Source organism: Monodelphis domestica, chromosome 1 (genome assembly GCF_027887165.1).
Source record: "Monodelphis domestica isolate mMonDom1 chromosome 1, mMonDom1.pri, whole genome shotgun sequence".
Lineage (NCBI taxonomy): Eukaryota > Metazoa > Chordata > Mammalia > Didelphimorphia > Didelphidae > Monodelphis > Monodelphis domestica.
Window position 1 is genome coordinate 719335928 of NC_077227.1, and position 18453 is coordinate 719354380.

The 18453-nt window shown below is 42.9% G+C and overlaps 1 protein-coding gene across 1 annotated transcript in view; it reads right to left on the reverse strand.

Annotated features, from left to right (window-relative positions):
- Positions 1-18453, reverse strand: part of PAX8 (paired box 8) — a gene marked incomplete at its 5' end in the record, with an annotated part of 35323 nt that overhangs the window by 8838 nt on the left and 8032 nt on the right. Inside the window, 3 exons of the mRNA XM_056818591.1 lie at positions 563-664; positions 10235-10441; positions 11024-11144. Coding sequence (XP_056674569.1) covers positions 563-664; positions 10235-10441; positions 11024-11144 — 430 coding nt within the window. The remainder of the gene's footprint in view (positions 1-562; positions 665-10234; positions 10442-11023; positions 11145-18453) is intronic.

The following is an 18453-nucleotide window of genomic DNA, read 5'->3' on the forward strand; positions in this document are numbered from 1 at the left end:
AGAGACCACCTACCCATTTTATAAATATGGAAACTGAGGCACAGAAAGAGAGAGAATAACTTGTTCTGGCTCACAGAAATCATAAATGGCAGAACCAGGCATCAAACTTGTGTCCTCTAGCTATCAATCTGTCTTTCTTCCCACTGTGCCTCGATGCTCTAAATCCCATCCCACCTCCAAGCCTAAACCCAGCATTTTCCCACTGCACCAAGGCTGACTAATGAGAGACCCCGGTGGGCATTAGGGAAGCAAAGTGCCTACTGCCAATAAGCCTGAGTTGGCTATTGTGAGGGGGGCTGAGAGATAGGGGTTGGATATCTTGACTCCTTTCATCATGCCTGATCCCAATTTGGAGCTGGGTGTAAACTTGGAGAGGAAAGGCAAAACAGAGGACAGTGAGGGAGTTAAACTGCCCTCAGAGAAAAGGCAAAGGAGTGTCCTTCAGTGCCCGTGGGTAACTCGGAGCCAGGGGACCATATCCCCACTCCCAACTTCTGTCTACTGGTAGCAGGAGCCCCTCCCTCAGAACCCCAGAGTCCTGGTCCCCAGTTCATCTCCCTACCTGCCACCATGCCAGCGATGGCAGAAGAGGCATAACTGCCCTGGCCACTGGTGGGGATGTGAGGTGGGTATCCGGGCAGCGTGGGTCCCACCATCTCCCGCCCTGAAAAAAAAAAGAAGCCACCATCAGCCAAGGATTCCGCCTTTGCCATCTCTTTGGGAGGAGCCCGGGGTCTTTTCTTCTGTAGGTTGCTCCTGTTTTAAATATCCCCTCATGTTCCTCTCCAAATCCTACTCAAGTTGCTTCCTCCATGAAGCCTTCCCCACCTGCTCCAACCCCACACTGATGTCTGTCCAGCTCATTTGGCATTATCATTTGGCAACTGATTTCACACTGTTTTCTAATAATATCATGAGCACTGGCATCATTTCACCAATAAATATAAACTCCTGGGGGGCAGAAGCTATGCCTCATATTCCCCTCTCTATTCCCCACAGTGCCTAGAATAGTGCTAGGCATATGGTTGGCCTCAATTCATCAATCAACAAACATTTATGAAGCAACTACTATATGCCAGACACTAGAGTAAGTTATAGGGGTTCAAAGACAAAAATGAAGAGTCCTTGCCCTCAGAGAGCTCACATTCTATTGAGGGAAGGTAATTTGACAAGATAAGTTGGATTGCTTAGTTTCTTTTATTTGTTTCTAGTGCCTAGCACACAGTAGGTGCTTAGTAGATGCATATTGATTGTTGAGTGACTCAAGGATATACAGAGTAGAAAAAAGTGATTAGAAGTGGGGGGGCACTTGTAGTTGGGGTGACAGAAAAGGCCTCATGTAGAAGATTGTGCTTGAGTTGAGTATTGAAGGAAACGAGATTCTATGCAGCAGAGATGAGGAGCGAGTAAATTCTAGGCACGGGCTATCTCGATAACCCTCAGTCCCTAGACATGGATCCCTGGGTGTAGGCAGAAGCAAACAGTGGCTTGGTAAGCTAAGAGTGGACTTCAGCATCTGGGTGGAACAACCAGTCTGCTGGGCTACTGTCACCCTCCATCACGGAGGACTGGTAATGGGCAACCAGGAATGGCCCATTTGGCCCCAAGAAACATACATCTATTTCTGAGTGGAGACAGTAGCTAGTTGGAAAGTGTTTTTCAATTTGGAAGCCCAATAGAAAGGGGAGAGATGGAGGTTATTGTTATTATTTTAACCAGGGGCATCCCCATCGTATTGGTCAAATGGTGTCCATGGGTCCCTGGTACCTTAAAGCTTGTTTAAAAAAACACAACTATAAAGCTCCACCATGAATGGATGGTCCACAATCCATCCCAATTTCCAAGTTTCCCTTCCTTTCCCAATCTCCTGACCATCCCTCCCTACCTGAGTCATTGTCCTCCTCCACTTCTAACTCTCTGGCACCAATAAGTGTTCAGAGATGCCATCCAGGTATCTGCCATCTCCTCCAAGTGTAACCCTCTTATTTCTGCTCTACATCTTCCTGAGTCCCCGAGTGTCCTCCAGCACTCTAACTTACCTTGATTGTCCCCTGGGCAGTGGCTGCCTCAGTAGCAGAACTGATCTTTAGTTCTCCCACCCACCATTTGCCTCTGAGAACCATTGGAAAAACATTCCCTCCATGGGCAGCCGATCCTACCAGGCACTGCTTCTCCCTGCTGTTACTCCCTATGAAAGCAGATAAGCTGTTACTCCCCCCTTTCCCTAATCTGAAGTCTCCCTACAGACCACTCTTCTGCCCCAAGATATGGTGGGAACGAGATACTGCATGGTACTAGTGTACTGAAATAAGGCAGCTCATATGGACGTTTTACCAAGTGGCTTCCTCACCTTCCTTCAAGGGAGGAAGCACAAATACAAAAGAGGGACCTCACTGATCCCAGTTTCCTCAGCTGTAAAATGAGGGTATTGGACTATCAGAGACAGGATAGTTTATTAGATAGAGCATTGGATTTAGTCAAGAAGACCTAGGTTCAAATCCCATCTCAGATTCTTGTTTGCTGTGTGTCCCTAGACAAGTCACTTAAACTCTCTGGGTCTCAGGTGCCTCAACTGTAAAATGATGAGGTTGAATCCATTCATCTCTAGGGTCCCTTTTAGCCCTAAGTCTATGATCCTGTGATATCTCTGCCCAAGCAAACCTGGCCCCATCTGTGACGTAGTGGATATATCTATCCTAGGAAGTTACTTGAGGCTTCCATGACTGGCCTAGGGGCTCAAAGCTTGTAAATGTCAGAGGCTGGAAGTGATCCTAGGTCCTTCTGACTCCAAGCACCCCACCTATCCACCAAATTAAGCTGCCTTGAGAAGCCTTACACCCATTTTACAGGAAAGGACACTGAGGTTGAGGGAGGTTGATTTTTTCACAATCACCTAAGTAGGAGCTGTCTCATTTGGGGGCTTAAACCCAAATTTCCTGATTCCAGGGCCAGAGCTCTTTGAAGCCTACCACAAGGATGAGAGCGAGAGAAAGATGGATCGCTTGGAGGCAAAACACCATCTTTGAGTCACCTGTACACTACTGATCTGTCCCCCTGAAGCCCTAAGAAATGGCACTTCTGATGGGGGCTCTGTGATTGACTCGTGATGCTCCCTAAGGTCTCCAAGCCTCAGTTTCCTCCCTCAGATAAAGGTGACAAGATTTCTCACCATGACCTCATCTGATCTTCATAAGCATAAAAGCACCAAACAAAGGGACTATTGTTGCTGCCCATTTGGGGGGGCTGTGCTGGGAGACCCCACATCTCCAGATCAGCCAAGTTCAAATTCAGGGACAGTCAGGGAATTAGACTGCCGGCAGAGCTTGCTTGGAACAGAAGGCCATTTTCTTCAAAAGGCTGCCTGGAAATTGAGTTCTTGTAAAGCAAATCCTATTTTAAATGCATTATTTGGCCTGCAAGTTTAGATTGCTGGACGCCAGGTTTGTTTGCAACACAGGCAATCTATCATGGAAACTGGACCCGATCAGGCAAAACCGAGCCAGGAGCTCTTTAGGTAGAGTCCTATTTACAGCACACAATGATAACTGAGGGAGAGACTTTAAAATGGGAAACACTGCCAGGAAACTGAGTTTAAGGCAGGGCAGTGAAAAGGGCTAGCTTGGCTTGGTCTCAAAGGCTCCTGGGGTCAAGTCTCAGCTCTGACATTCATTAGCAATGTGGCATTGGGCAATTCCAAGCCTCAGTTTCCCCATCTGTAAAACATGTAACAAAGCTGGCACTACCTACACTAAAGTATACCCTAAAGTGCTATATTATGATATTATCACCCACCTCACCTAGTAGCTTTGAGGATGAAATGAAATAATGTAAATGAAATGTATCTGTTGGAGAATAATAGAAATGTAAAGGGGTTTTCTGTTAGTGGACCAAACCTTGATTTCATTGGTTTAAAGAATTCCCCAGGATAAAACTCCCCCTACCAAAGTGTATTGGTATATTATATATCTATGTATTGGGTATATATTATATATCTTTGTATTGGGTATATCATATAGCTTTCTATTTGGTATATTATATATCTACAAATGTTGATATATTATATATCTTTGTATTTGGTATATTATATATCTTTGTATTTGGTATATTATATATCTACATATGTTGATATATTATATATCTTTGTATTTGGTATATTATATAGCTTTCTATTTGGTATATTATGTATCTTTGTATTTGGTATATTATATATCTACATATGTTGATATATTATATATCTTTGTATTTGGTATATCATATAGCTTTCTATTTGGTATATTATATATCTACATATGTTGATATATTATATATCTTTGTATTTGGTATATTATATATCTTTGTATTTGGTATATTATATATCTACATATGTTGATATATTATATATCTTTGTATTTGGTATATTATATATCTACATATGTTGATATATTATATATCTTTGTATTTGGTATATTATATATCTACATATGTTGATATATTATATATCTTTGTATTTGGTATATTATATATCTACATATGTTGATATATTATATATCTTTGTATTTGGTATATTATATATCTACATATGTTGATATATTATATATCTTTGTATTTGGTATATTATATAGCTTTCTATTTGGTATATTATATAGCTTTCTATTTGGTATATTATATATCTACATATGTTGATATATTATATATCTTTGTATTTGGTATATTATATATTTATGTATTGGGTATATCATATAGCTTTCTATTTGGTATATTATATATCTACATATATTGGTATATTATATATCTATGTATTGGGTATATTATATATGTATGTTGTTATATGTCAACAAATGTTGGTATATATCTATGTATGTTGATATATTATATATCTACATATGTTGGTATATTATATATCAATGTATATCAGTATATTTTATATCTATGTATATTGGTATATATTTATGTATGCTCATATATAACAACATATATTGGTATATTATATATCAACATATTTTGGTATATATCAATGTATTTCAGCTATATACCTCTGCCTGGTAAAGTCTCAGAGAGCTCTCTAGAACATGAGGAGAAGAGGCTTGCCCAGAATCATACAGACAATATAAGTTAGAGGTTGGACTTGAACTCAAGTCTTTGGGGCTCCAAGGCTGGTCTCGATCTGCTCTACCCCACTGCCTTTGAAGGTATGGTGTTGTTATCATTCTTCTACTCCCCAAATGCAAATACACATCATTGTTTTGACTGGAAAACTCAGACATGTTGGTTTTTTTCCCAAATGAACTGCAAAGCTAAACACAGAGACTCTTCCGGCTACGGCACCAGAAGGAAGGAATGAAAGAGAACTGCTAATGAGACGAGAAAGCATGTGAGTCTAAGAATGAGGATTATGTATGCACACCCAGGGGAAGGGGGGACAGGTGTGGGGGACAGAGAGTTGGAGTTGACTCAGGATTGGGTCGTGGAAGAAGATGCTGACTTAGAAAAGACACAAAGCCATCAGGAGATGTAGCTTCCTAGCCCCAGATTTTAGAGGAGAGGCTGACCCTGAGCCTCAGTTTCCTCATCTGTAAATGAGGGGGATGGGATGAGATGATTTCTAAAGTCCCCTCCAGCTCTGCGAGGACTTTTATTATTCTATCACCCCCCTCTGTCTTACACCCTTCATTAACTTTAATGCCCTTTCTCATTGTTCAAGTCGTCACCCTCACCAACCACTGCCCTACCTCTATATCACCCTGACTACCTAGAGTGCTCCAGATTTCAAGACTGTACTTTCTGCTGTGGCCACAATGGAGTTGCATCCATTCAACACATACTTCAGCACAGTTGGTCCTTCTGAGAAAATGAATCCATTGTCTCTACCTCCTGGAAGACTAAGGCACTCACTCTCGTTCTCACTACCCTTCTCTGAGATCCCTCACTCAGAGCCCTCCTGCCTCTTCTCTGACCCTCTTTTTGATTCTTCCTCAAGGTTCATTAGAGACATAGTTCTCTGCCTTTCCCTTTCCTGATTTCTCTTGGGCTCTCTCCAAAGCTTCTGGGCCCCCTGTCATTATCCTTCTTCATATATTATAATAATAATAATAATTCGTGATTACATAGCACTTTCAGGATTGCAAAGTACTTCCCATATGTTATCTTGTTCGATCCTAACAAGCCCTGGGAGGTAGATGCGACTATTATGCCCATTTTACAGGTGGGAAAACTGAGACAGGTTAAGTGATGTTGCCCAGGGTCACTCAGCTAATAAGTGTCTGAAATAGGATTATAACCCACTTCTTCCTCATTCTGAGTCTAGTGCACTACCCACTATACTACCTGGCTACCTCAGATTGTCTGCATTTGGAGTGTCCTCACACCTCTCAATGGCATTCCCTTCTATACCAAAGTTCATAATCTCACATAGATTAGATTTAGAACTGGAAGGGACACCAGAGATCCAATCTAATTTCCTCATATTACAGATAAAGAAACTGAGGTTCAGAGAGATCAAGTGACTTGCCAGTCATAAAGTCAGGCAGTGGAGCCAGGATTTACCTAGGTTCTCTCACTCGAAATCTAAAGCCCTAATAGGTAAGAACTTTTCAATTTTGAGGAAATAAAAAGATAGCAGGGACTTGAAATCAGGCCCCCTGACTTTAGACTCAGTGCTTGGCAGAACAAAATCCTCCTTTAGAAGAGTTAACATTTGTATTCTTGTTTCTGTTTTATCCCTGTTTCTACAGGAATATGGGAATGATAAGGCTTGTAATGCCTACCTCACAGTGACATTGTGAAACTCACATGAGCTTGGAAGGCATCGGGCCAACCTTAAAGATACACCAATGCCAATTATTCTTATTTAGATCTCTTTTCTTCCTAGACTGATAGGACCTTGGAGGTCACTGAGTCCAATCCATCCTGTAGCAGGAAATCTCTTTGCAAGATTCCCAACAATTCTCCTTCCATTTAAAAAAGTCCAGGGATGGAGAACAAACGATTTCGCAAGGGTCCAGTTCCACTTTTGGCTAGCTCTATGGGGCTGTGATCTTTTTCCTTATGTTAACCAGAAATCTGCCTCTATATAATATCTATGTATTACTCCTCATCCTTCCCTGTATGATACTTAAAGATAGCTATTGTGAGCTCCCCTCCCTCTTCATTTTTCCAGGCTAAACATCCCCAGTGTGATCCTAGAATATCACGGTCTCTCTGGTGCTCTCCCTTGGATACCTTCCAGCCTGTTAATGCCCTTCCTAAAATGGGATACCCAGGATTGACCACATTGACCATAGTTCTTCTAGAATTCTGGGTCTCACTGGACCAAAAGTAGAAAGCTGAGAACTAGCTCGGATGAATCAATGGTACACCTCTCATGGGAAAAGATGGAAAATGGCAGGGTCAGGTTCTCCATGGATCTTCACTCATGTCTAGAAGAATAGATTCGACTAAAGGGATAGAAATGTTGGGCAGCTAGACCTGAGTTAACCTGGTCTCGGACACTTCCCAGCTGTGTGACCCTGGGCAAGTCACTTAACCCCCATTGCCTAACCCTTACCACCCTTCTGCCTTGGAATCAATACAGAGTATTGATTCTAAGGAGAAAAGTAAAGGTTTGGGGTTTTTTAAAAGAGAATTAATTGAAAATTCTTATAGAATTCCTTCAAAATGGGATCACGGTATAATGTGGTAGCCAAAAATCAATCTGAGGGGTCTTTAATCTGTGTTAATAGCAGTGCTCAGAGTATGTGGGAAGTGAGAGGTGCTGAGAATCTCTGGCTTCCTTCCACCCTGAACCAACCACCACCTCCCTGCAAGAGCCACCCACCTCCCCAGTCAGCTGGTACTGTTTTCGTGATTACTTTCACATGTACCTGTAGTTTCCTTCTAAAAGATGTAGAGTAGGAACAATTTTTCTTTTGTATCTCCAGTGCCTGGGATACAGTAAGGGCTTAATAAATGCCTGTTAATTGATTGACTCCTAGTCATATGATACACTGTTTTGTTTTGAATATCATGTTCATTTCCAAGTGTAACATTTTAGAAGAGACATTAAGAAAGTAAAGCACACCCAGGATGGTGAGACTCTGTGTCGTATTCCCGATGAAAATTGATGGAGGGTAATAGAGACCTTTGTTTTTTTTTTTGTTTTAGCCTAGCATTTATATAGTGCTTTCAGATTTGCAAAGAATTTAACATATAGTATCTCATTTGATCCTAATAACAGCCCTGGGAGGTAGATGCTATTATTGTGCCCATTTTACAGATGAGGAAACTGAAGTGGACAGAAATTAAATGCCATCCTGAATTCCTTCAACAAATCCTCATATCATAAAGTCACGGTCTTTCACGATCCGCGCTGTCCCACTCTGAACACTCCTCAGTTTACAATTATCCTTCTTAAATCATGGCGCCCGAAACAGAACAAAATACTGCCAGTGAGATCTGACAAGGGCAGAGAATACAGTGGAGGCAATGTTTTTGTAGCTAAGTTCAAAATTTTCTCTTTACTGTGTTAGAACAGATCTCTGGGCTGCACAGGATAATGCCGGCCATTCTCTTCTTGCTCGACCGGCTTCCAAACTCTCATTGCCAACCATTCTAAGCAGCCCCGTACTGGTTCTCTTTCTGAGGTCCCCACCATTATATAGGAAAACGGAATCACCTGCCATAGTCATGCTCCGTCTCAGAAGGACATTTCTCCACTCTGCCATTCTACCCGTCCCATTCCCTCGTACCATCTGACATTCCATCTATCTCTCAGATTCTCTCCTTGTCTGCTCTAGGCTAAATGACCTGCCTCTGCCCATCTCATTCACTTATGCAATGTCCCTCTCTACTTCCTCTGTCCCAGCTTGTACTAAATCAGGCTTCCTCTACATCTCTTCCAAAAAGCCTTCTTACATTCAACACGGCGTTGGGAAGAGAAAGACATTTCCAGTTGCCAAGTGGCAATAAACAAGAACGGCACCAGGGACAGATGTTCATCCCGAGACTATTTGGAAAAACATGATTTACAGTGTCAACAACTGTGAGCTTACCCAGCTGTTTATGCTGCTAGGTTGTTTGCAGAGATTCCTCTCTCCTGGAGACCTAAATGGGGCCAGCCCCCTGTTTAATGACTAGAAATCTGGGCCAGCACTGTCCCCTACTCTTCCTTTGTGCCTTCGCTTCTATTGTTAATGAATTGTCTTTCGTATTAAAACTATACTCTTTCTCCCTCTCCAATTTATTTGTAGATAATTTACATTTACTTATTAATATATCTATTGTCTTAAGCCCTCTCTGCCCATACTCATTGACCCAAAAGTCCTTGAGGATGGACACTATTTCATTTTGCCTTCATATGCCCCAAAGGAGCTAGGTGTTGCAGTGGACAGGGCACTGGACCTAGAGTCATGAAAACCCAATCTGCCTCTGTTTTTCCAACTGTAAAATGGGGATAATAATTATTTCTTATGACAACCAAATAGGATAATATTTATAAAGCACTTATCACAGTCCCTGGTACATAGTAGGTGCTTAATAAATATGTATTCCCATTTCTTCCCTCAGCACATAATAAATGTTAATAAATTTGTTAAATTGGGGGTAAAAGAAGAAAAACAAATGGACAAGAATCCTGCCTCCTATCTCCATGCCCAAAGATGTTCCAGGTCTTTCCTCAACATGTTTTCACTGAAGCTAAAAGTGAGCACAACTCAGCCCCTAGATCTCTTGGTCCATGCTCTCCACTATTCCCTGCAGATTTGGGGAAGAGGGTTAGTTGGGCTGTCAGACTCTGGAAGATGCCTCTTTCTTCCTTGCATCCTTTTAGATGCTTCCTTCCCTCCGTGCCATACCTGACCTGACCTTATGGAAACCATGGAGATGGGTATGGGGAGAGGAGAGAAACAGAGACAGACAGAGACAGACATAGAAAGAGAGATGATAGATAGATAGATAGATAGATAGATAGATAGATAGATAGATAGATAGATAGATAGACGGATGGATGGATGGATGGATGGATGGATGGATGGATGGATGGATTGGTAGATAGATAGATAGATAGATAGATAGATAGATAGATAGATAGATAGATAGATAGATAAGATAGATAGATGGAAGGATGGAAGGATGAGAGAGAAAGAGAGAGAATATTTACTGAGTGCCAGGAATTATGCATGGAGGAAAGGATGGAGTGGAGAAGCAAGATAAGGGAGTGGGCCCCCCACAAGGGGATAGTGGTTGACTTATAACCTTATAGACCCTCCCACCCTGTCCATACCTGCAAGAAGGGCCTGGCCCGTGAACTGCCCATACACGGAGGCAGCATGGGGAAAAGCATTGAAGGATGGGACGGAGGCACCAGCTGGGCCCCCGGAGCCGACTTGCTGCAGATCCAAAAAGGCCGAGCTAGATAAAGAGGAAGGGGTGGAGCTAGAACTGGACCCATCAGGGGTTTCCTGCTTTATGGCGAAGGGTGAATGAGGATCTGCCGAAGGGAGGGAGACAAACAAGGAGAGAGGGGTGTGAGATGATATGATGAGAAACCATGCACAAAATCAAAACATGAGATGCCAAGGGGACAGGATGGCTGCAGGGGGCCAAGGGAGGAGGGGGCGACCTGGGGCTCCCCCTCTCTTTGAGGAAGGGGGCCTCAGCATCACCAGGAAAGACAAGGCTGGATCTTTGTCCCTCCTACTCTGGGTCCTCCTGGAGGGTCAATGAGAAGAGGACCATGGAAGGGGAGGAGGCAAAAGTCTATTTCCACACTGGGTCTCTCCTATATGTTCAGGACCACAGGGTGAGGAAATAACTTTCTAAACAGAATCTACCAACCCTTATTCTTTGCTGAGTTGGGACAAGGGGAGACAAAAAGGAAGAAGGAACCAGGACACGGTGTGTGATTGGCCTGGCCCCTCTGGCTGAGCTGTGGCTACCCCTACTTATATTTCTAGCAGTGTGGTCCATCTTCTCTTGCCTGGCCCTGGGAACCCTCCAAGCTCCTTCCTCTAGCTAAATCCACCTCATTCTCCTGCAGCTGCACCCCAGCACAACCCCTGCCCCCCCTTACCTGCCACCACAGGGTATGTCTGATGAGCTGAGAGGTTGCGACCAAGCGGTGTATTGGAAGGGGTCAGTGTGGCCTTCCCATCATCCATGGCACTATTGAGCAGGGGCAGAGGATAGAGACCCTGGAGAGCAAAGAAGAGTCAGTACATAAAGTGCCCTAAACTCATCAGATCTGGTCTTAGCAGGATGAGGTCAGAAGTTATCCCAAAACTTTTAGACCAATCAACAGAGTGGTCATCTTCCATTGCCATGTTTTTGTTAACCTCATGCCTGACAGGCTTGCCTTCCTCACCTCTGCCTTGCAGAAAATCTAATTTTTCTTCAAAACCGTAGCTCGGGTACCACCTCCAACAGCAGACTTTCCCTGATTGTTATCAATTTCCTCCCCAACCTCTGAAATTTGTTTTGTATTTACCCTGTATGTGTTTTATATATATTTATCTATGTCCATCTTCCTTCCCCCACAACACCAGAAGTCTCTTTAGGGTTGAGACTTCTATTTTTTTCTTTATATAAATGCCAGTATATAGCACAATACCTTAAAAAAAGTAGGTCCTTTTGAAAAATTATATTTCTTTTTAAATGTATTTATGATCTCTCCCTCTTGTTTTTTCCTCTAACGGATAAAAATGGAAAGTAAAACCCTGATTAGAAACACACATAGTCTAACAAAACAAATTCCCACATTGGCCATGCCCAATAATGTGTCTGAAGACCTCTGGACTCATGGTTAATCCTTGTACGGATCGGAGTTAAAGTTCTAAAGTCTTTCAAAGTTGCTTTTCTTTATCTTATTGTTTTCATTGTAGAAATAGTTCACCTAGTGATGGCAAATCTTTTAGAGATGGAGTATATAAATTGCAACCCTCGGGCTGCATGCGAGCCCTCTGCCTTACCCCAGTCAGGGGAGGGAGGAAGTGCTCCCATTGGTCTTCTGGTCAGAGGGGTGAGTGATGAAAGAAATGTCCTCAGGCATACATGGAGAGATGGAGGGGAGCAGTCCTTTCTGGCATGTGTGCCAAAGGATTGCCAACACAGTCCTAGGTCAACCATCATAAACACTTAATGTTGAGTTGCATTGAATTTTGATCAGCATATACTGGTAACAATAGCTCCCATAAATGTGCCTCTTTGTGTATTTCAGTTTTTATTCAGCACTAACTGTAAACAAGGCATTATCTCTCTTTTCCAAATGGGGAAACTGAGTCAAACAGTTCAGTGGTACTTGCCCAAGTAACAAAGTCAGGAAATGTCAAATCCAGCATTTAAACCCTGACCCAAAGGCCAGTGCTCTTTCCACCCTTCTGTATTGCCCCTTAACCAGCTCTATGACCCCCCTAATTTTCCCTATCATTTGTCTCTCTAATTTCTCTAGATATTTACCAAACACACTTCTAATCATTGCTCTTTCCTCTTACAACTATCTTATCCACAGCCTAGCTTCATATCTCCAATGGCCTTCCCACTTGTCAGTCTGGCTGTGAGGATTCACAGCAGCAATGTCTTCCTGGAAACCCAAGTATTCATCTTAACTCTATTCATCTTAACTTCTTTTGGGTGTCTTTCAGAATAAGAACCAAAATTGAAGCCCTAACTCCCCAGAGAAACTCTAATTCTACTTGTCTCTCCAATTCAGAAGCAAATTGGATTGATGGACCAAACATTGAACGAATCAAACCTCATAAATGACCCTCAAATTGCACTAACTTCTCAAGGTCTTCAGGTCATCTGTACATGGGGACAGCCCAATTGAAAGGAACAACTGAAGCTGCCCAGTGTATCTGTCTCAGATGTTTACTATGTGATCTTGGGCAAGTAACTTAATATCTCTGTACCTCATTTTCTTCATTTACAAAATGAGATAACTGAACCCAGCAGCCTCCTATGATCCTATGGCCTATTTTTCCCTCTCTGGACCTCAGTCTCACTGTTTGGACACAAAGAAAGTGACAGAGTTTTCTAGGGCATGTGACTCATTGTGAACTCACAGAATAAGTCAGAGGATTGTAGTGTTGGCAGGGACATTACAGGTAATTGAATCCAACTTCCCCGTCAACTTAGAAGTCAACTTTCTAAACTGAACCTTGAGGAACTCACTCTTAAGATTCAAACTTGTTTGATCAACTGATGAAAAAAATATGCCAGGGTTACTATACCAGATAATCAGTCAGTCAAGAAATTTACTTCACAAAAAAAATACACTACAAGAGATACTTCCATTTAAAATAACCATTGGAAGCATAAAATACCTGGAAGTATACTTGCCAAGACAAGCCCAGGAACTACTTGAACAAAATTATAAAACATTTTTATATAAAGTCATATTTAAATATTTGAAGAAATATTAACTGTTCATGGGTGGGCAGAGCCAATATAATAAAAATGAACCCAAAAAGTATTTTTTGAGCATATTCTGTTTAAGTAATTGTGATAAACACTAGGAATGTCCCCCCCAAAAAAAAATATCTTCCCTTAAGAAGCTCACATTCTAATAGAGGAGAAAACAAGTAACTACTGTGTACATACAAGATATATAGAGAGAGGAAATGGAGAATAATTATTTGAGCAGGAAAAGTTTGGAGTTGGGGATGGAGCAAAAATGGGGATGACCAGAAGGGTCTCCAACAGAAGTGGAACTTGAGCCATATTGTATAGCAAAGTTTTTCTCTAAACTCAAGTGAAGATCATTTATTACCCTTAGTCTCCCTTAGATATTTAGGGTTAATCTCAATAAGAAATTATTGAGATTCCCAAAAGGCATATTATCCATTATTAATATCTTGATTTGAATTCTTACCAGTCTTCATATGCTCTGCAGACTTTGACGCTAATATCTTTTGGGATTCTTTTCCCTCAAAGCAAGAATTTAGCCAAAAGCAAGACACAAACTACACACACACACACACACACACACACACACACACACACACACACACACACACACGTGCTGCGTATAGATGTAACCCCATGGCACCCCAAACTCTTTCATCTTGGGGCTTTACAAAAGTCCCTCCTTTGGGGTCATTTTGTCTTCACCAGGGGGACATGAAGAAAGAGCACAGACTCTGGAGTCCAAGGACTTCTGTTTCTTCATCCCTAAAACAAGGGGTTGGGAAAGAGAACCACCCAAGCCCCGTCCAGGTCTAGGATCGATCCTGTTACCCTAATTCACTCAACCACTCTGGCGACTGAGTCTAAAATGAGGATTTGGACTTGTGATCTCTGAGGTCCTTCAGAGCTCTGGATTAAGACCTTACCTAGCGATCTCAACGCCCCACACCAGCCAGAGGTGAAGCCCACACAGCCAGACACAACAGGAGCCTCATCCAGGAACATCGCTCCCCATTCGCTCGCAAACACATGCTGTCTAAAATTTCACGCAGATCGAAAGCCCAGCAAAGGTCTGTTACATAACCAAGCCGCCGACTGTGATTACTCCTAATTATTTTCACTGAAGTCGTGTCTCCAAGGAACCACGTCGCTTTCCAGTTGTGTTGTGGGTGCTTCTGGAAGCCATATTCAATCATTCAGGCCGCCAGAGCACCACTGAGGGCACTGAAGCAGTCACTAGCTAAATGGTCTTCAAGTTACAAATCTTCCCAAGGAAGGAATGATGGAGGGAAAGGATCTATAGCTTAGGATCAGACTGTACTGGTGCTGCTTGAACCCAGAATGCAGAAATTGAATGAGATCCCTACTTTGTCGAAGGTTTGTTTTTTTTTCTTAAACCCATACCTTCTGTGTTAATGCCAACTCTAGGACAGAAGAGTACCAAGGGCTAGACAATCAGGGTTAAGTGACTTGCCCAGGATCACTCATCTAGGAAGTGTCTGAGGTCAAATTTGAACCCAGATCCTTCCAACTACAGACCCAACACTCTATCCCCTGTGCTACCTAGCTTCTACTCCCCACAAGAACACTTTGTGACCATATCTACCTGTACTTCCTTCCCTGTCCTGCCTCTGAATCATCAATATTCCCAAAGAATCCATTGATATTCCATTGAAGTATCACTTTTTTTATGCCATGGAGATGGAGTGGTCTTGGTAGGTGATGGGAATTCATTCAACGATTTTTAAAGCCTCCAAAGTCTTGAGTTTTTAGCTTAAAAGTTAATTTTAAATGGCATTAAGACTTCTGGGATACCTTGCAATAACCTCAGATAGCTCATTCATTTTTTTAAGTCCTCAGAAAATCAGCCTGACACCTTTTCCCTAGTCCAAACTCATGGATGATTGATGCGTTTTAACTGATCGAGTTAATGTTTGGGGATCGTGTTCCCATAGCTCTCCTCTTTCCTGGTATCGGGGATCTCCCCGACTTCTCTTGCTGAAGGTCCCTACATAGGAGAAGTTCTTCTGACTATGACCTGCTGTGATTTAATCACCAGAACTGAAACGTCATGAGCTTTACGTTATTACTGGTCTACTCTAACCCCAAACTATGAGGGGACGTGACAGGAGCCCCGATAGTTTGACCTGGTACTGACCATCTACTCTGCAGCTTGGGTGACTGGCCAGGTGGCTTACCTGGAGTGTTTTCCTTTCCCAAACTCTAATGTGCATCTAACTGTTCTGTGTTAATGTTGTCTGATCAATACAGGAGTGCATGGAGTAAGCATGTATACCTATACATCTTTACATCATAGATCTCCAGTCATGAGGAACCTCAGAGATCATCTAGTCCAAACCATTTCTTTTACAGAGAGGGAAACTGAGACCCAAGAAACATGTTGATGCTACACAGGTAGTAAGCAACGGAGATGGGATTTGAACCCAGGTCCTGTGACTCCAAAGCCAGTGCTCTTCCCACTATATCACACTGCCTAGTTCTCATTTCTAGAAGAAGAATGGCTTTGTCCTCTTATCATAACCCGAGATATCCCGAGTGAGTAAGCAAGAGAGAGAACGCGAGCAAATACACTAAGATTCTAGGCTAACTCCAAGAATGAGTGAGCCCTGGAAGGAATGCACTGAGATTCCTAGTTAGCTCGGGGAAGAAACGTTTCCATTCTGGACCTTTTCCTCTGTCCAGCTAAGGCCAAGGTGAGGAGGGCCAGAGCAGGGGGCAAGATCGGCTGTTCGTCAGACAAAGGATGACATGGGCAATGGAAGGGTAAGAGAGAGAGGCCAACCGAAGAACTCCAAGCAAAGCAAGCTTTCTCATCCCCAGATGTGCCATAATAGATGCTCGAAGATCACTCCAGTGCCAGGCTTCTGTCCCCACTTGTCTCCACTACCCCTCCTCCTCTCCTTAGACCTGACTAGGCAAGTTGGGAAGGGGGTGGGGGGGAGGGAAGGCAGGCAGAGAAATGGAACCAGTCCTCAGGAAATGTGGCATCGACAGAAGCCTTCCCCAGAGTCATGGCCGGGTTTCATTGGCTCTCAGCAGGCTGGCCCATTGTTCTCCAGCAGGCTGGCTCAATCACACGTATCGGGCTCTCTCTCTCCACACTCTTGGTACAGACCTCATTTTCCCTCCATGGAGCCAATGACACCTTCTCTGCTGACTCGCCGATGAACATCCAGGCCCTCTTCTTGCTGATCGCCTGTTCTCCATGGCCCCCTCTTCACAGCATCCACTGCTGCTGGTAAAAATCGCTGATGCATTTCCCTCCCCAGCTGCAGGCGTTGGCCCAAGCCCAGCTCCCCACAAAGCCAACGACTACAATTCACTCCATTACTGGTAGCCATACTGTAGACCCAGTCAACCCTTGAAGGCTGACCGCAGAAGAAGAGGCCCCCGAAGGCTGTTCTTTCCAAAGTTGGGGCAAGTGTAAGAAGCTGAAGTTGGACCACTTGGGAACTTGGGAAATTTCCTGACCACACATTCGGGAGGGCCAAGCATAAATCCGGAAAGCAGAATTAGGCTGGCCGACCCAGGGGGGCAGCTAGAGAGTAAGTACAGGAAAAATCAGGGAGCTTTTGGTCAACGGATGGAGAAGAGGGAAGTCAACAGCTCTGGGGGAGTGCTAGAGCTGAGGCTTTGTGAGGAGAGGAAAATGCCCTTCCTTGATGTCCTCACCAACCTACCCATCCAAGGTTCCTTTGGAAACAAAACTTCCCTCTGGATCTCAGCCTTCATTTCTCTAGTCCTATCATCTTATCTTTCCTCAGTGGCTCGAGAAGGCTAACAGAGGTAACAAGACCTTGTCTGAATGGACTGAAAAATGGGAGTTAGGGGAAGGAAGCCTTTTCACAGTAACTGAGGGATGCACCAGTTATCAGCCAAACAAAAAACCCATTGGACTGGGAGTAGAAACTTGGGTTCTTTCAGGGGTGGGTTGGTAAATGTTTAACAACCGGCTCTCCCCTCCCCTGCAAAAAGAGTATGCATAACAAACTTTTAGATTTAATCTACATTATTAACATTTTCTTCATCACATTTTCAAGTCCAAATAGTAACAAAACAGTAAAACAAGCTCCGATGTGTGGCATTTGTCGACTTCAGAAGCATAAATGCTTACGCTGAAAATTTTACAATCGGCTCTCCAAGAGCCTATACAAACTGGTTTTAGTTCTATTACTAGTCGCCTGTGTATTCCTGGCAAGTCACTGAAACTCTTTGATGCCTCATTTATGAAAAGAGGATAAAATAATATCTTCTACTGAGAGACAATCCAACATAGTAAAGACAATGTTAGATCTGGAATCAAGAAGGTCTGGATTCAAATCCTGTCTTGAACACTTAACTAGCTGTTTGACCCTAGGAAAGTAATGAGGTCATAGATTAGGAGCTAGAAGAGACCTTAGAAGTCATTGAGTCTGCCAACCTTCATTTTACAGAGGAGAAAACTGAGACCCAGAAAGGTAAAGAGACTTCCCCAAGGTCACATAGGTAGCAAATGGCAGAACTGGAGCCTAGACCTTCTAACTCCAAATCTAACTCCCTTCTAATTATATCCTTATACTTCAATTTCTTCATATAACAAATAGGGAGAATATCTCAGAGGGGGTTGGATTAGACAGCCTTTAAAGCTCCATGTTCTCCTATGATGCTCAAAGAGCTGTTGTGAATAACCATTGAGACATGGTGTATCCCAGTTGGGAGTCTGAAAACTTATACTCCCTTGTAAGAGCTATGACCTTAGCAAGACATTTCATTTCCTTGTGCCTCAGTTTCTTTATTTGTAAAAGAGAGTTAGTAATAGCTGCCTGGCTAAAATACAGAGTGGGAAAACCACTGGATGTGGCATCAAAGGACCTGGGATCAAATGCCATCTTTTTTGATGTAACCATGCCTCACTTTCCTTATCTGTAAAATGATGTGATCTAATCAGATGACCATAAGGACCCTCCTTGGTCTAAATCTGGGCTCCTACACAAGATACTCCGAAATTGTCTTAAAAGCAGGTGTTTGGAGCCATCTATTAACATTATTGAGCTCAGACAATTATCTAGAGAAACAGCCAGGTAATGTTTGCCAAATGGC